Below are 20,135 nucleotides of genomic sequence, written 5' to 3' on the forward strand. Positions count from 1 at the left end.
CCATTTATACAGACTGCACATGTATAATGAATAAAATAAATAAAATGATAACAGTATCTGAAGTAGTAAAAACAGTGTGTTTCAACCAGGGACCTTTTTGGGGGGTAAGTTTTACGGCGCTCGCAACTGCATTTGCATAAGGTCATATGAGTGCGCTGGACACATTCAACGTTTTTCAGTTGGTAGGAAATTTTGAATTTTGCCCGGGTGGCAGCGAAGCCTACTCTTATCAATTTTGGACCACCAAGGGATCTTTAACGTGCGCAGCTTGCACACAGGACTTCTGGAATTTTTCGCCCTTTCCGAGAAGGCTATGTGTAGATCTTTCCTACCATAAGATCAGTGGTGTGGCTGAAAGACAGTAGTAAGAAGGAGCCGAGGAGTAGCAGTAGAAAGGCTGCAGAAAGAGCCAGGAGCCCAGAGGAGGGGGCAAAGGAGGTGAGGGGGTGGGGGCAGAAAGTGGAGACAAAAGCAGACGACAGAACATTGTTGGAGAGCAGGAAAAGAGGTGAGAGGAGAATTTTTGTTTAGAGAAGAACATATTCTGTTGTTTTTCTTGCTGTCCGGATTCGAACCCACGACCTATTGAATGAGAGACCAACACCTTAACCTCTAGACCACGAGAGCCCTCAACCAGGGACCTTAGGGTCTAAGATTAATATCAAATTCAATCCCTTATGATGAGCTCAAACCAGCCCGCCCATGTTACCGTCCTTGCATGATTGATGACCGGGTGGGCGACAGATAAGCGGGACAAGGCGATGAGCAAACTTAACACCTGCACCAGTGTGACCTTCGGGTATGTCCGCCCGTCTCAATGTGGGGGTCTTTAACCCCGGAAAAAGCTAACGAACGAACGAACAAATAAACAAACAGGGTGTTTAGATAGGCTCGTAAGAGAGTCTGTTTGTTTAAAGAAATTAAATCGTCAAGCTCATAAGATAAATGCTTAAAGTTATTATTAGCCATTTTGAGAAAATGAGCAGAACAAAAAACTCTTTCCAGCAATTGACAGTGAACCGCTTGAATTTGTTACACTCAATTGATTCTATTTTTGGATTTTTCTTTTGTCCAGGTGAACTATACTATTATTACCAAGCTGGCTCTGCTCTTCATTTCAGAACAAAAAACTCCACACCAACCAAAATATGACTTAGGCAATTAGGCCATCTTATGAACGAGACGGAATGACTTCTATTCAAGATACATAGTTTTTTTTTCATGAAATGCAAAACAATTTTTAATAATTACAAACAAGCTTGAAGATGATACCAACAACTTTATAGTAATATTATTAATATGCCAACAAACTGACGAGCGCCTATTATTCCAGCGTGTCGGAACACAAATTGTGTGTCCCCTACGCACTTAAAGAGTTAAGCCCCTGAAAAACGTAAGATAAACACACGAAAAGCAGACGAACAAACCAACGAGGTGTTAAATGGGGCTTCTAAAGGTTTTTTTTTTTTTTGGGGGGGGGGCGGGGGGGGGGGGAGTTTGTTTGGGGGAGTTTGTTTGGGAGGAGACGGTCACAAAGCCGAACGAATGCGACTAGAGAATGTAGTCTTATCAACATATTCTCCTGACACTGACAAAGCAAGATAAACGACAAAACACCAATCCACTGTAGTTTCTTCGTGGCTGTTGCTCCGTAATTGTTCGTTTGGGTAAAGAGACGCACATCCATACAATAACGGCCATTTAGAGCAGACAGAGGGACAGGCAGCTACAGTAGACAGACAGGCGCAGGCATATGTTTTGTTAGAGAGCCAGGCCTATAGATAAACAGGTATATATATATATATATATATATATATATATATATATATATATATATATATATATATATATATATATATATATATATATATATATAGATAGATAGATAGATCGATTGATATATATATATATATATATATATATATATATATATATATATAAATATAGATAGATAGATCGATCGATTGATAGATAGATAGGTAGATAGATATATAGATTGATGGATGGATGGATAGATAGATAGATAGATAGATAGATCGATAGATAGATGAATGATAAGAGAAAATGATGTCACCTGGACTTCTGCCTTGAGATGTTGAAGAGCTAATGAAGTCAGACAGTGTGATACACATACCAGTATGGACGGGGAAATTCTCTTTTTCTCGTTTGCTTTTCTTTCCCAAAGTCAGCAAACACTTCACCATACATACAAAACACCAATCACAATTTACTCCTGCTCCCCTCAGAAATGAGTATCAAATACATGTGGGTAAGTGTGTATAACGAAGCCAGTCCCCCCCAACTCCAGCAAACAAACAAGCAAATAAAAACAAACACACAAACAACAAAACCCCCAAGACAGATCCGAAAGAAAAACTAAACCAAATCCCCAAACCTGAAATTCTTAGCAAGAAGTTGAAAGTAAAAGTGCCTTTATTTAAACACGACATTATGCCGACCCAAAATAGACAATTCCAGGAAAAGTGCCACACCTACCCATACCTACCTAACTCGAGGATGATATTATGCTGACCCCACCCCCTTCCCAAAAAAGAAAACAACCAACAAAATGACACACACACACACAACAACAACAACAACAAAACAAAAATGAGAAAATATCAGGCACTGAGATATATACATATATATATATATAAATATATATATATATATATATATATATATATATATATATATATATATATATATATATATATATATATATATAGAGAGAGAGAGAGAGAGAGAGAGAGAGAGAGAGAGAGAGAGAAAGAAAGACATTATTTTTTCCCCTATAAAGAAATTTATTTATTTGTTAGAGTCACATCTGACAATAATAATAATAGTTTGATGAAAAAAGACTTTGACAAGACAAATAAAACAAATAATATTATAAGAATAAGAATCATTGCCCTTTTAGTTTTACTGCCTTTTTTCCCAGTTGGTCATTACCTTCGCGTTGCCTGTGCCACCTTTTACGGAAACGCTCAAATGTAGCCTGAGGCAGGGTAGTTGTGAACGTTTTACGGCACATGCAACACAAAATAAAAGCCCCGGTGGTAGATTAAAGAGTGCAGACCCCGTACAATCGTGTGTGTGTGTGGGGGGAGGGGGGGTATGTGTGTGTGTGTGTGTTTGTTAGATGCGTGTGTGTGTTTGCGTGTGTTTGTTTGTTTATGGTGTGTAATTAATAATTCATAACCCAAGAGAAGAGAGATATTTTGGGGACATTTTTAGACTGCTCTACCCTGCACGAAATCTCTTTGATCCATTTCGACCCGATCAGCCAGGGGCCAGGAGAGCAAAGATCAATGTCCAATGCCAGCCAAAATCAAAAGTGATCGTAGATTTTAGATGCTTGAAAGAAAGAAAAACCAGACAAAACACAATTTTCTGCGCTCAGAAGGGTGTTGCAAGAATCTTTTCTTTTGTAATACTCTAATAGATCTAGATTAGATCTAGATAAGATTAGATCTAGATCTATAATCTGACATGCTGTAACGGACGTATCCTGTTGCATCTTCGCCCGACCTGCTGAAAAGAACAACAAACGACCACAGATCACAACTGTACAGTTTTTTTCGACGTACTCAATTGCCCGGTCAGAAGGTCACTCGTGGCTTGCTGATAATTTTTCCATCCTCGCTTTGCTTCATTGATCTTTCATAGATCTTTGATGATGTCTGTTTTGGTAAAGATATATATTCATATTTTTCTGTTATTATTTATTGTTGTTTGCTTTTGGAAGTGGCTATTCTCACCCGGGGTGAGAATAGAAATAAGATCGACCTCTCACCCCGGGTGAGACTTGCCACCGTAGGCTATTCTCACCCTGTGTGAAACAAGACCTGTTTTTCCTAATTTTGGAATACTTTCTATCAATGTGGATGATCAGATGGATAAAGGCAAAGAAAAGATTACGTTATAACACAAAAGTAAGCTAATTTGATCGACTACAAAGATGCTATGGCTATTTCACTTTTCGAATCGAGCCGAACTACGGGGGTCGCCCGGAAGTTCTCGCAAGATCTACTCCTTCCCTCTTCTCTCTCTCTGTGTCTCTTTCTGAATACTGTCTATCGGTGTGGACGATCAAATTGACCAAAACAAAGTTAAAAAATGATGTTAAAACACAATAAAAGTAAATTAATTTGGTTGTCTACAAGGATGCTACGGCTATTTAACTTTTCGAATGGAGCCGAACTACGCGGGTCGCCATTTTGTTTTGCCCGGAAGTTCTCGCACTACTCCTCTCTCTCTCTCTTTCTCTCTTTCTCCACTGCCCACAGACAAAATTGTACGCTTTTAGTAGGCTAACAGTAGTAATGTAACGTTTGTTCACGGCACAGAATTCTACAATTTTTCTGTTATCACACACAGTGTAGAATTCTGTGGTTTAGGGTAAAAGCAAAATTGGTTGGCCTAGATCTAGGCTATAACGGTGAACGCGCACCGGGTGAGAATAGCCAAAAGACTCGCCTGCACTATTCTCACCCGGGGTGAGAATAGAGGTGGCCTTTGCTTTTTTAAAAACGTTTTCATCATCGATCTTGTCAAGCCTTTTTTATGTCAATTTTAAAAAAATAATTAAAATTTGAGCAGAGAGATCTAGCCTAGATTTTAGATATAGAAGAAAATCTATATGATTTAGAATCTAGATGAAAAAATTGAATGATCAAATCAACAATGAAACACTCGGCCAGTAAAAATAGTTCTTTGTATCATCAGAAGCTCTTTTCAGTCAACACACACTCACAAACATACTTTTTCTCACATATAGATCTACATATACATCGGTTCTTGTCCTTTTCGGTCATAGTCATAGTAATAGAAATAGTCGAACCTCTGTGTAAGACGGCCACCCATTGTCGAGGAGAAAAGTGGCCGTATAAGACAGGTGGCCGTCTTAGGCAGGACTGATCCAAATGAAAAAAACAAATCATTCCCTTCTGAGGTCCCAACCGAAGATAGCCGCATTGTATGATTGTTGTTGTTGTTGTTTTTTGTTTGCTTTTTAAAATTTTATTGCTGATTGTGTGCAAGGCTGCAAGGGTGACATTTTAAACGGAATGTTTCTGACGAGGAAGACCCCAGTGAAGTGCCATGGTAAACAAACACATTGGTCACCACCACTCGCTGAACAACTTTTTGTTGACATCCTTTGTTACTTTGTTTTGTTATAGAGTGGGTAAACAGTGACCACTCATCTCACTTACAATTTGTGCATATATGAGTTCTGGGCGGGGCTTATGGGTCATGAGGGATCACACGATAACCTCACCAGCAGCAGAAAATTTTTCGTTACCTCTATGGTCAGCAGTGGGAGGGGCCAATGCAACATGATCTGTTGAAGGATTATGATGGCTCACCCACAACGCCAGGGGCCAGTGCATGATTTATGACAAAAGTAATGGAGTCACTAAGTTGACTAAGGTGGCCGTAGGTGTTATTGATTTGGTGTGATGGGGTTGTGTGTTAAAATATGGCGGCCGCAGTCACGTTGAACAGGTGGCTGTTTTACACTGTTGAATTATATATATATATCGAAAAAACGAAAGGGAAGAAATAGAAAGTGGCCGTTTGTACAGGTGGCCGTCATGGCAAGTTCTACTAAATAGTATAAATGGTACATGTACAGTAACTTATTTCTTCCCCAAAAATTGCTCCTCCCCATTGTCATTGACAACGAAATAGTTTCTTCAATTTCTCCACATTTTGTTTTGCCTCACTGCGATGCCCACTGTCACAGTTATCTGCTCACAGTCTTCACTGTTTGCTTGAGGAGTATAGAAGCTTATTTCTCTTGTTCCTCAGCATTGGAAAGCACCAGTGCCGATGTTTGCACACTAGTGTCAATGTCTGTGTAGGCAGACTGGCGTGGCAGTTGAAATACTCTAGGTTCGGTCAACTCATAGAGATGGGCTGGTTCGCTCCTTCAGTCGTAAATAATAGGGAAAAAGACTTGTTGGTCTAGAAAATTAGTTTGTTACAGCAGTCAGTTTGTTATCGTATGTTCATTGGGTGAGTTTATTACTACACAGCAATTTGTAAATTCTAATTTTTAAATATATGGTTTCAGCTTAGCCTTAGTTTGGGTAGCAGAAAACGTCTATAAAGAACACTCTTGTAGTAATAAATGATAAATGACATTTATATAGCGCTCAACCCCGAATAAAGTACACAGGCTGTGAGCGCTTTACAATACAGTACAATAATAATAATAAAATAAATGACATTTATATAGTGCTCAACCCCGAATAAAGTACACAGGCTCTGAGCGCTTTACAATACAGTACAATAATAATAATAAAATAAATGACATTTATATAGTGCTCAACCCCGAATAAAGTACACAGGCTCTGAGCGCTTTACAATACAGTACAACATACAACAGTAACATGAAACGTTGTGTTCTGACTAAAGAAAATTATTCCAAATATTCATCTTATTAATCTAAAAACAGAAACGACTTCAGCTGACATTTGAATGAATCAAAAGATTTGATTTCTCTCAACGTACTTGGTAAAGCTTTCCAGATCTTGGGGCCTTGGTATTCAAATGCCCTTTCACCCATTGTTTTAAGTTTCATAGATGGTAAAATAAATTTCTTTTTGTCAGCTGATGACCTTAAACTGCGAGTTTGAATGAATTCTTAACAGATTTGATAAATATGATGGTGCATTATCATTCAAACATTTGTGACATATGGTGGCCAACTTGTACACAACATGCTACAGTAACATAAAACGTTGTGTTCTGACTAAAGAAAATGATTCCAAATATTCATAGTATGAGCGCAAGAAGGCTGCCAGTTTGCGCGATCACAACTGACATTGATCATGTATAGAGGCGGCAAGAATGATGGTGAGCGACCGGAACCGGAAGGGTCCAGGACAGGCCTCGACCAGGGCGCCCTGTTTTTTTTACCAACGATATCATTGACAGAGTCATCGTCAGACAAGTCGTGACGTCACGAACCACCACTGCAAACGGCATCAGGGGCCAACTACATGTGACAGCCAATGTCCACGAGAGCGACGAGACAGTAAGAAACTGTATCCATTCCATAGAGCCAGGTTCGCTTCTTGTGTCCCTGCCAGGTGCTCAAGGCACACGCCGCCCCACAAAGCAGCTCGCCGGGCGTGGTCTGCTCGCCATTCACAGTGGACACAATGTCGGTGGAACTAGGTAGTCTTCTCGAACGAACCCAGATTCCACCTGCTGCACCCAGACAGGCGAGACCACGTCTGGAGGCGCCGAGGAGAGCTGTTCCAGTAGTTCCACCCTGAGTGCATCCAGCAGGTGGCTCCCTATGGTGGAGGGTCAGTTCTGGTGTGGGGATGCTTTTCAGCTCATCACAGGACCCCCTGTACCAGGCATATACAGGGTAATTTGACCGCGGCAAGGTACAGGGAGGAAATCCTGCGTCCCCTTACTGTTCCTCTCCTGAGGCTGTACTGCAGGATGACAACGCCACACCACATCACGCAGGCATCGTGGGGAACTTCCTGCAGCATCAAGCTGTAACCCGCATTGAATGACCAGCTTGCAGTCCGGATCTGAACCCAATAGAGAACATTTGGGATCACATTGACCGGTGGATAAGGGACACCCACCCTCCTGCATAAAGCCTTTAACAAAGTTCTCTTGGGCTGCCTCGTCCAGGAGGGGCAGAACCTTCTGCTACAAGTTCCCCGAAGGCATGTCTTGTCCATGCGTCGAGGCTGTGCAGAGTATTTGTTCAAATGGTGTGGCCACACCAACTATTGACAATGTTCATGAAGAACTTTGGCTGTTCAGACTTTAGAAATCCAACCAGTGTGACTAAAAACTCATTTTACATGAACTTCTCGTTGTTGTTGAAATCTTAAATTGTACACCTTTAATCTAGAGTCGAAAGCATCTTTTTAGAAAAAAATGAATAAATTCGGTTAAACTGTTCTTCAGTTATCTTTCTTTGAATTTCTGTTCCTTGACTTTTTTGTGGGAGTTTAATTCACAACATTCCCCCCCCCCCCCCCCCCACTATACTTATTTTGTAATTTGAATAATAATTATATTTGACTTTTTCATGCCAACAATTGATTTGCCCACAGTTTTAGCAATATGTGTGTTCTGCAGCCCAAAAAATGCCAATTTGGCTTCCAAAAGTTGTGCATCTGTGTGCAGGAAGAGTGAAAGTATAAATTCACCGCATGAATTACATAACCACGACGAGAAAGCAGCAGTACTCGCAGCTCATTATTAGTGAAAAACGTAAAGTTCTACAAATTATTGCCTTTCTCTTCATTTTTGCCTCATTTCTTATGGCATCATTTACCTCTTCAACTTCAAATGACTTGCTATTGTAGTGGATCATGAACTTGCTGCTGAACTAATATCAATATGACGAATGTAATTAATATTATATTGACTCTTCTGTTTCACTTTATGGCTGCTTGATTGACTTGGGCTAGCTTCAGTCCTGCATTAAGCGATATTTGATATGTCAGTTTCTGTAAACTATGTATTGGATGAATAATTTTATAATTTTAAATGCTGACGCTTGCATTTTCCTGGTGTGGTATGTTTCTCATTGTTAACTGACAAGTTTAGTTTTTATTCCTCCTTGCAAAGCGTGGTAACATTGCTGGCTTTTCATGTTGTGTGTCCAGACATTTCAACCCCATCAACACTGCGCTTGGCTTTATAGTTAATTAAAACTGATTATTTGATGTGGACGACGTGAACACTGCACCAAACTGCAGTGCATTTTGTTAACTGAAAGTGATAGTTTTGTAGGTAAAGCCTTTGAAATAGGGACTGTGGAAGTTGGGTAAGAATAATATGTTTGTTTTTGTTAGTGTTAATATTGTTATCGGATAAGAAGAGATAATACATATTGGAATATATATATAAATTAGTAAGTGACATCGGGTAAATTTTTCAGGAGAGAAGAAGGAAAAAAACTGATTTATTAAAAGGACAGCTCAGAGTTATCCGATTTGTATACAAAAAAGTCTACATTTGGTTGTTTATTTGAATGTAAATTTTTAACAAGTATATGAAACGTCTTTTTAAAAAAATGTTTTGGAATAAAAAAAGCACAATAAAAATTTTGCAGTAATCTAATCTTCTCATGATGGCAACGATATTTTATTTGTGGGTCAGCTCTTATTCTGTGTTGCACTTACCTAGCGGTAGATTTACTTCTGCTTGTTTTTATGCTCTTCATGCTGAGGCGGATCAGTATTTTCCCTTATTGTATAGTATGATGTGATGTGACTGAATCCCGCGGTTCTGTCCACAAGGTAGGCCTACATCAGGCTGAACAGAAGAAATTGCCGAACTAAGACATGTCTTTTGTCTAAGAACAAACTTTTTTAGTTTTCAGTTGTCTTTTTAGTTTCTTTAACTGATTCAGCCCGCTCACCGTGGCTGACTGTCTGCTGTGATGCAGAGCAGCTTAGAGTGGCTCTTATCTATTCCTCCCTTTCTTCACCCAATTTTTCCGTCTAGTGTTCACAAATGATTTGTATCTGAAGTCAAAATTAACTGAATCAGTTAATGACTTATATCTGTCTGAGAATTAATATTTTTACTTGAAGGATACTGCACAGCTTTAGATAGCAAATCTGTTTTCTGTGTCTTTGTCATATTTTTTTGTGTATAGAAAGTGGGACCTTTTGGTTACATTCTCAACTTTCTTCCGTGAAAAAAATAACAACATAGGATAGGATTTTGTTTATTTTATATCCTGATTACTTATAAAATTTCATCTTAATTTTCTTTGCATCTCTTGTTGCTCAACAGAAATAAAAATCATGAACGCCTTCAAGCGGTTCTTTCTCACCATGGCAACCATCACATCCAAGTTCATCAGAGAGGGTAAGTTGCTGGGGAAAGAAAACATATGACGGCCAGTTGTTAAAATGTAGTAAGCCCAAAATTTTGAATTTTTGATGTGCAGTTTTCTAAAGTGAATCTGTGGTACTTTTTGCGCTTTGAGATCATAGGAAAGACACTGATGATGTGAACTTGAAATTCATCTTGTCAGGTTCCCACCTTCTTATTTCCGGTATTGTCAGGGAATTTTTATAAGTTTAGAAATAATTTGCATATTTAAATAAGAAAACAGTTTTATTGCAGTTAATCTTAACTAGCTTTCTGTAGTGTTTATCTGACATGAGACTACAGTCTGTTTGGAATCTTTTTCTTCTTCTCAGAGTTACCTTCTCCAGTAGTTAGACATTGCATCTTGTACTGTTCTGCAATGCATCACCCCGACTGTTGTCATTCTAGCTGCTTCAGTTGTTTTGGTACCCACCAGGTTTTTATGTCCCGTTCCCATCTTCTTCTGCTAGGTCCCCTCCCCTTCTTCTACATGTATTGATTTCCATCTTTGCTTCCAGAATGTTTCTCGACTGAATCATTGTGTGGAATCTGTTGAAGAGTCAAAATTAATTTTTACATAAGAATGGTGCCTTTTCTTGTCTCTATTTTGAGTAAGTTTGTAAGAGGTTTGACCTTATAAAATATTTCATTAAATGTTTGTGTAAAACATGTACAGTGTAGCTCAACTGTGTGCAGAAACAATTGTTTTGATTTATTATTTCTTCCCTTACACAAATTTCTCAGCTCAAAAGCTGCCTCCTCTGAAGATGTTCCTTCGAGCCTTTAGCTCTGCGCCTCAGATGGAGTTGCTGCCCATTAGGAAAGAGTTGGGCAAGTTCGAGGGCGGCTCTGTCGATCTAGAGATGGACGAACAAACGGGCATTGCAGTCATGACATTGAACAACCCGAGGAGACTGAACTCAATGACAGGTCAGTACTTTGTGCAGAATTTCGAAGTACTTTGATAAAATCAAAGCCATCCCATTTTATATTTTAGTACCTGTTGAAGAATCTTGATCAGATTTGCACAAAAACCTTTAAAAAAGGAATTGTTTCCTTCAATCTTACACAATTTATTTTAAGACATCCACTGTTCTAAGACAGCTACTTTTCTCCTTGACGATGAGTTGTCTTAGACAATTTTGACTGTTTTTCATTGGTCCTCCATAGTAAAAATGAATAATGTGCATCCATCAGCTTCCCTGTAGAGATTAAGAATTTGGACCCTCAAGGAAAACAAATACATTTTCAAAAGAATGAATCATGCTCAGGAATGACTTTCTTAATGTAGACCTGGCCTTGAAATTATTTCAACAAACACTAACCTTATAATCTTAATAACTTATAATAGAAAAGTACCAGTACAGCTCTCAAAATTGTCTTAGATGGCCACCTATTGTCAAGGAGAAAAGTGGCTGTCTTACACAGTGTATAATGTAAACAGAAACTGTAAGGTGGAAATGGGAAATGGCTGTTTGTATAGATGATTGTCTAGTATACAGGTGGCTGTTAGAGCAGGTTTGACCTTTGTTCATTTCCGTTCCTCTTTTCTGCGTGAACTTTCAGGGAAAATGATGGTGGATATGTCAGACAGGATAACTCAGCTGGAGCAGTGGAAGAAGGGCAAAGGTTTGATCCTCATGGGGATTGGAGGGAACTTTTGCTCGGGAGGTGATCTGACGTTTGTGCGCAAGGCCTTGCATTACGGGGCGGAGATGGCCACGTACCAGCACCACACACTGACCAGACTCCTGAACCTTCCGCTCATCAGTGTTGCTCTCCTTCAAGGTAATAATAATAGATAGCATTTGGACAACGCAAATTAGAATGAGCAAAGAGATTTATTTAAGATACAGTAGAACATGAATACAGCAGCACCCTCTGCAGCGGAGTCATCCCTACAATGGGACCTTACTGGAATCCCCTTTTAAAAAAAAGTAAACTCAATAACCTGTGCTCGGGTTTAGTTGGGCAAGGAAAGGCCTGAACTCGGATACAGCGGGAGAGATCGAGTGAGCTCTAGCTTGGGGGAAAGGAAAGGGGTTGGGGGTCTGTAGGCGGGCTCCAAACAGGCAATCAGCTGTGCAACGTTGTGATTTGCCAGTCCAGTGATGAGTAGCTTAGATGCTTAGTATGAGAGCGTATAGGCCATAGTCCTAGGCCTAAGCTAGGCCAAAAAGTAAAAGAGGAGAGTGTGTAGTGTGTGGTGATTCCTGATTCCTTGAATTGTGATTGTTGATGCTCATAGCCATAGGCTTACGCACGCATCCACTTCACTAGTTCTACAGAAGGTCTACCTGTATGATAGACGGCACTAGCAGCGAGACCGAAGAAAAGATGGCTTCCGACAAAGACAAAAGGAAATGCTTCTCACTCGAATTAAAAAGGCTGAGATAATCAACGAAGTTGACAAGAAAAAGAAGACTAATCTAAAGGGCAAATTTTATTGATATAATGGAAGGGAGGTAATTATGTGGGATTTTAGAAATTTTTAAAGGAAATTTCCCCTTTGCATTCCTGCAGTGGGTACTTGCCTGCGGCGGGATTTTTCTTCTCAAACCAAATGTCCCACAACATCCGTGCTCTACTCTACTGTGCGTCATTTTCTTACTTCATGAACTCCCACCAGTAATGGCCAACAAGCACTTTGTGTGGAGCTGTTTCGACTGTATGCATCAGTCTCTGTCTAAGCGCACGGTGCTCGGGAGGGCCCTTAGTGTGCCTTTACGTGAACCTGTGCCAAGGCGGAGGAAAGGGATGCAACCTCAGCCATCTTATTTAGTTGATATTTAAGGGGAGACGTACACTCCCGGAAAAAATTTCTAAATGAATGACTTTTATTCACTTTCATGTAATTGTGCAAGAAGTTCATATGTAAATGGGATGTACTAGGGGTGAATTTGTTGAATTTTTCCGAAAAATGGGTCTTTGTGGCGGCCATCTTGGATTTTAAAACCTGTTTCTTAGTGCAGAAGAATTTCATAGTAAATATTGAATTATCAGCCTTAAATTTAGCACACAAGTACAAACCTATATGAACTGGGGATCCATGGTAGGATTTTGACCTGTCTTAAAAACTAAAAAAGTGAGCCCAAAGTCATTGGACCCCCTAGAGTCAGTTGACGAAATTTTGGGGTACATATTACAAAAAATTTGAATATTTCCACAAGTTATCAATGTCTCCCAATTCCCCTACATAGATCCCCAGAATAGATCTTAAAGCACCGGTACGCCAAATTTCAAGCTTCTAGCTTCAGTAGTTTTTGAAAACTCCTTGCACCCAGGAGATCACATTTGTCAAAAAGTAGATTTTGAGAAAAACAGAAAAAACGGATTTTTAAAAGGATTTTTAGAGCAATTTGCACTTTTCAAACATCATTTTAGGTCATTTTGGGAGTTTTTTCAAGTTTCTTCATTGTGACCTGATAGAACAGATGTCAAAGGATGTTTTTCTGTAACAAAGAAAAGTTGGATAGTTTGAAAAATTTCTTATAACACAAGTACAAGAAGTGATCCCTATTTTTCAGTCAATTTACAAAACCTAGACTTAGCTTTGTTAGAAAAATAAGGAATTTATGGAGTGTAACAGATACTGTTCGTGTATTACATTGTAGATGAATTCTGGTACTAAAATCAGTTTGTACTTTTTCATGATAGAGAGACTTCAGGGTAATTTTGACAAACTTTAGAGAAAATATGTGAATATTCATGATTATATTAGACACATAAAGTTGTATTTGGAGGAATTACTTCATAGCGAATTGTGCGCCAGATGGATAAAGTAACAAAATTACAGCTTCCTATTATTATATACGCAGATACCATCTTTTCTGAGTATATGCACCAATATTATGTCGTTCATGTTCCAAAAGCTCGACAGTTTTTCTCGTGCTGTTTTTTTAAAATTGATATTTTTTCATTCACACTTGTCAAAAATTTTTTTACAATTTAGCATTGCCGACTACAGCGCGTCTGACGAAATAGCCAGACAAGTTACAATGTCCTTTTTTTGGGGTCTCAAGAGCAGAAATGCGTGCTTTGGGTGCATTAACACTTTGCCATCACAAGGCTCGTATAGTAAAAACCCTTGCCATCAAATGCAAAGGCATTTTGGGGAAAATCCAAAGAAACTGGGTGGTAAACATCACCGATCTGCGAGATGTGACGGCAAAGTGTTAAATGATAATTACCATAAATACAAGGATTCACCTAAAACTGTACGTTCCCATGATCCCGACGTGATATGGCACTGCTGCAACTAAAATTCCACGGCCGCTGCGCCGTGCGTTAAGACAAATTTTTGTTATTATGACCAGCTCCTAAATTCACCACTATGCCGCACAAATATATGAAATATTTTTTGTTCTCTACAGGGCACACTCTTGGGGGAGGGGCGGAGCTATCGACAGCTTGTGATTTCCGCGTCATGTCCCCAACAGCCAAAGTGGGCTTTGTTCAGATCAAGATGGGCTTAACGACGGGTTGGGGCGCCACCACGCGATTGGTTCACCTCCTGGGTCGGCAAAAAGCCTTGGGTCTGTTGTGCTCGGCAAAAGTCTTGTCTGCGGAGGAAGCGAAATCCGAGGGTCTCGTGGATAGTGTGATGATGTACGGCCTGTCGCAGGAAGATGAGTTCACCGAGTGCAAGAAGTGGCTGGTGTCTAATTATTGCCGGCACGACTCTGATTTGATTCAGGCCACCAAGTCCTCTGTGGTATACTCCGACCTGAACCGAGATCTGGACACGTCTTTGAGAAATGAGAGAGAGGTTTTTGCACAGTACTGGGGCGGCCCGGCCCAGAAAGCAGCTTTAGAAGCCAATGTAAAGCATAATAAATAATGACAGTAAATTATTTGTTAATGTAGGTTGTGCCTGTTAGTGTTACAATTATGTGTGTCACCACGTTGTGGAGTCAGGCTTGTGGGCATGTGGGGTTATTTATATCATCTTAAAGCTTGTTCATTTCTCTTGCTTGATTTCAACATGACGCCATACATTCATACATGCAATTGGGAGTTTGGGTGGGAAAACCTCAAAATTTTTTTACATATTTACCTGTTTTTGTGACTCTTCTTATACATTTGTAATGCAGTGTCGCAAAATGAGATCAAAATAAAAAAACAGTTGGGCACAGATAACATGATCAGTCAAAGCTCGAAATCACTGAGAATTCTTACAATATACAATATAATGCCATTCCTCAAGATATGGAAAGGGAAGTGATGACACCAGAGAGGTTGGTGGTGCGGGTGTGCTCTGAACAGTATTGGTTATGTTGTCATGAATGTGATCTAAATCTAATGTAAGAGCAATTTTATTTTAGCCCTAATACCAGGTGCCCACTGGCAGGAACGGATAGGGCGGGGTTCGGGTTGATTAATGGCGGCTTCAGTGCACACTAAGAATTTACTCCTTCCTTGTGTCAAATTTAAAAAAAAAATATTTAAAAAATTGACTGGTGTGCAGTGTTAGTTATTGAGCTCAAACCTTACTGTTCACAACACAGCCACTTCCTTCCATATGGCTTCAACTTCAAAATACTCAGGCATGTCACGGTTACTGTGTTGACCAGTTCTTGAATCCTGGTGGCGTGGAAAATATCGATAGCATTTTTTCTAGGCCTATCTGTATCAGCTTCTCCAAATCTTCACTGACTTCATCATGTGTAGTATTACATTACGTGTGCAAAAAATATGAACCTGATCTTGTGCCATGTCTCTTCCCATCTCTAATCTAGTCCCATCCTTGTGTAAAAAGCAGCAGAAATTAGTAAGGAAGTTTGCCATGACATCATAGTAAAAGAGTTTTTCCATGACATCATAATAAAACATTACAGTGGAACTCGGATTCAACGAGGTCGTCGGGCTTGACCTAAAGTCTCGTTGAATCAGAGTGTTCGTTAAAGCAAACACAATGTTTTTTGTAGATAATTACAGGCACTGAGCAAGTAATGTGTGAGAGAAGTCACAAGTAATGCCTGAAATGCCTGCATTATTATGAGCTCTACTAAAAAAAAAAAAAGACCGATTCGTTCAAATACACACGCCTGTGTCATCTCGATTGTTTACCAAAAAGTTGTGTTGCTGTGTAGAGCCTAGCATACGGCAACTTTTGATTCCATAGACCAGCGCACAATTCATTATGTAGATTTACGTCAAGACTTCAAGACTAGGTTAGCATTGTAATAATGATCAGTTGCCGAGGGGAAAAAAAGACTGTGGCGCTTTTGTATATGCGACGTTCAACGCCCGGACCGCTAGTGCCTCCCCCCCCCCATCCCCGACATGCAAAAACAAGTCACACGTGTGCAGGTCGCCCATCCGACCCAGACACACGCCAGAGTAGACACGTGCACGTGCCAACAACACATGTGTTTGTATGAAAAAAGGCCGCTGATTGGTCGCATGCAATCGGCTAAGTGAATAAAGGTTCACGATGCAGGTGCAATGGATGGTTTCTGGGAATAGATAAAGTTCGTTCTGGGAGAAAAATGAGTGAAGCCACGTCTGCAGGGGCTGTTCACCCTGGAAGGGACCTCGTTGAATCCCAGCTTGCTGATTTAAGTGCTCGTTGAATTCGGGTTATTTTTCTTGATTTTAAAGAAGAAAAAAAACGGGGAATCTGTCTCATCTCGTTGAATCCGAGCTCTTTAAATCCGAGTTCCACTGTAGATGGTTAGATAGGCTCAAAAAGAGACACAGCATCACTGAAAAAGCTGTGTGCGGTGAATCTGCTATAGTAAATAAGTCTTCATTAAACTATGTCCCTATGTGCTAATTGCACAAGATCCAGGCTAGTCACCCGTACCGGGAACCATAAGCCGGATAGTAAGGAATATAATTTTTTTCCGACCATTGTACAGCAAGTTTCTTCCCTTGATTTTTCTTTCAATCTTTCTAATTTTTCATTTTATCGGTTTACCTCAATTTTGGATAGGTCAAATTCATTTTTATCAATCCTGGACGCATTTGGGTTGTCCGTGCCTGACTGCATAAGGATGGGGAGAGTGAGTGAGAGAAAGCATATTGTCACTGTCATTCAACATGGTAGTATTTCAGAACTTTAGGAAAAGGAAAATCAATGTAGAGTTTGATTCATTGGTCTTAGTCTTCTTCTTTTAAAAAAGTAAAGGATGTAGACAAAAACATTTTTTTAGTATTAGATAAGACCCAAAGGTTTTGTTTCCTTCTCCTGAAAAACCTTGTATTTTGACAAATGACAATTTTTTATAACAGGGATAATATCGCCGGTGTCTCAAGCAATCCACTTAAGTTCATTTGGGTACATTTTACACCAGAGACAAGAAACTAGATTGTTGTGTTGTTCCTATCAGGAATTGGGAAAAGCAAGAGAATTGTTAGGGTTGACCATAGCATCAAACTGCATTTTGATGTTTAAGAAAGGTCAGATGCATCTTTGAATCTTTGGTAAAGATTTAGGAGGGTGTGAAAATTGAACGTTCTCAAAATTTGGACTTAAGTGTATTGCCTGTGACGACAGCAACGGTGTTATGTAGACTCATATTCATATATATAAATTAGAAAAAAAGTACGTGTTCAGGTTAACGTTCACAGTACCATACATTACATTGGCCTGTATCATACCATGTCTGTTGTATTTATTTATAATATTATTGAACTTCATGAGTGCGTTGTTATGTGGGCTATGCTACGAATTACTTTTTTTTTGGTGATATATATATATTATATATACATTTGTTATTGTACCTGAAACAGGGCTTAAGAAAATGGTAAAGATGATTTGAAATTGATGATCCCTTTGTTTTGTGACTTAATCTATGTGTGTGTATATGTTCATTTTTTCCGTTTGGATGTACTTACTGAAAATGACAATCTTTTAGTCATCCTGCATGAGGAACTTTTTGTCTTAGTCATTTAATTTACAGTGGCAGTGGTGTTACAAAGGTCGTGTGCACTCACAACAGACCAGAGGGAATGAAGAGACCTAGGAGCGAAGGCTGACTTGTTTGACAGGGTAATCAAAGTGAGATGGGACCAGATAATAGGGCCTGGAGATATCACACAAGAATCTTACTCAAGGCGGCAACACTTGAGTTCTGAATGAAAACAAATCCTAAACTCATGTTGTAATTGTATGCATGTTCAACCGCTAAAATAATCGGGAAAGTATCTCAATCTCATTAAATATAAATTTATTTCAACAAACATTAAGTTTATCTTTAGATGTGAATACACGAACACAAAGCAAAGAAGCAGAGATGTCTACATGTAATACCAGTGAGTCTAAACTCTTTGGTAGAACATGACAATTATTAATTTTTTATTTCACATTTGGCTGTTTTTGTCTAGCGTTTCGCGGCCAGGAGTTAGTGTTATAATTGAGGTCACGATCTGATTATAGAACAGTAAAAAGTCGAGGAAAAAAAACAAGCACTTGCAGCAGTCAAGATATTATTAAGAGTTAGTTCCCTTCACATATGTGAGGTAAACTCAGTCAGTGTAATAAATAGTTAGCTTACATAATCAGTGCTTGTGACTGCCTACAACTGTGGCTCAAAAGGGGTGAACAGGGTATATGTGGTAATGAAACAGCTTTGACGCTGAGTGTTGTGCGACATGTTCCCTCCAACTCTTTCGGTAGACTCTTCCAGTCTCACTGTAAGTGTAAGCTTACTTTTAATCAAAGCTTGCAACTGCTTATGGAGTGGCCCGAGAGGGGTGAACAGGCTATTTTCTGCGACAATGAAACCGTTTTGAATGTTTTTTGTAAGACATACTGTTCATTGGTGATTATGAGTGTAAGATTTTTACGCCGCTTGCTACACAAGGCCAAATGGGTGAATTTGACTGCGACAATGTTTCAAAATTAGGAAGGGAAGCAGTGATTATTTGATTAAATATAGACGCTTCGCCACTGGAGCTACCAGTGGCGTTCTTGAACCAGCCGAGCAGGTGCTCTGGTGTGGTTTGCTTCTTCTCTGTCCCGTCAGACATCTGTTGTCTTTATCTTTTCTCCTTCTTCTTAGAGTTTGTTATACTCTCTTGTAACACTTCTAATCTTCGGAACTTATGGCCTTGTGTTGCAAGCGGCATAAAAATCTTACTAAAACTGAAAAGAATCAGCTACTTCTTTGTCATTAACACTAAGCCAGCAGATCATCAGAATAGACATGGGTGGGTTTTTTTAGAAGTTGTCACCGACACTGACAGGCAGAGAGACACCTTTCACACGACTGAGTAGATATCTTAAAAATAAAACCTTTCCAAAGATGTCTATTATACTTCCATCTTTGGGGCAGTTGTAGCGATTCCAATTTGGCACTTTGCAGTCACACCCAGGTGCTGGAAATATTTCTGCAGTGTCCCGTAAACACCTCCAGACCATGTTTACAATCTTACTTTCTCTTGGTTACATTGCTTGTGAACTTGGAAATGTGGAATAGGCGCTTGTCAATTTTGGACATTATGGAGTCTATACAAACAGATGCTATCGTGAGTTGGTCGGAGGAAATCGGGAATATGTCACCACTGGGCCATTTTGAGTTTTTGTGCTTTACTGAAAGCTAGGATCTTTTTGATTATTATGCACTTAAAAATTTTCAATTATCTTTTCTAGAAGATGAGGTATTGCATTTTTTTTAAAGTAACAAAATGTGGTAGAGTAAGAACGGAGAAAAAGGTGCTCAAAGTTACATCATTACTGCTTTTAATATCTGAAGAAAGCAAATGGAAAATAAATTAATGAGAACATTTTAAAGTGGTTTTTACAAGAAACAGCTGTGACTGAGTTATTTTCTAAAATTGTTGGAGAATACCCTGGTATGTTACATGTATAACTCACAATCGACAAGCATTGACCACACTGACTGCTCATATCTCGGTTCAAAGTTTAGCAACATATTCCTGGTTTCTTCAAACCGGCTCACAAGTGGAAAGAAAGATGATGAAAGTCCACTGTCAGTTTAAAAAAAAAATAATTATTTACTCTACTGAATTCTCAGTCTTCCATGTTTTGGTCACACAAGTTTGGGAGAGATACACCTGTACTGTCGAGCAAAAAACTCTTCAGGGGATATCAAGACTGTCAGCGAAACACAACACTTGCAATGGGCCCCCTCAACAGCATCCACATGCTCATTATTACTGGCACAACTAACTGCAGGCTTGCCAACTGTCCCGAATAACCTGGGACCATCCCAGATTTGGCAATTGGGATATTGACAGCCTTAAAATACAGTGGAATCCACTTATAACGAGTCCTGAAATAACGAGAAGTCTGT

The 20,135-nt window shown here is 39.4% G+C and overlaps 1 protein-coding gene across 1 annotated transcript; it reads left to right on the forward strand.

Annotated features, from left to right (window-relative positions):
• Nucleotides 1–3,478: 3,478 nt before the first annotated feature.
• LOC101850526 (ethylmalonyl-CoA decarboxylase) lies at nt 3,479–15,895 on the forward strand (the record flags this gene model as incomplete). Its single annotated transcript, XM_005090070.3, is given in 5 exon segments — nt 3,479–3,691; nt 9,793–9,867; nt 10,618–10,803; nt 11,440–11,661; nt 14,247–15,895. Coding segments are annotated over 4 exon segments (939 nt in total). The 3' UTR covers nt 14,714–15,895.
• Nucleotides 15,896–20,135: the final 4,240 nt, after the last annotated feature.

Source organism: Aplysia californica, unplaced genomic scaffold (assembly GCF_000002075.1).
Source record: "Aplysia californica isolate F4 #8 unplaced genomic scaffold, AplCal3.0 scaffold00012, whole genome shotgun sequence".
Lineage (NCBI taxonomy): Eukaryota > Metazoa > Mollusca > Gastropoda > Aplysiida > Aplysiidae > Aplysia > Aplysia californica.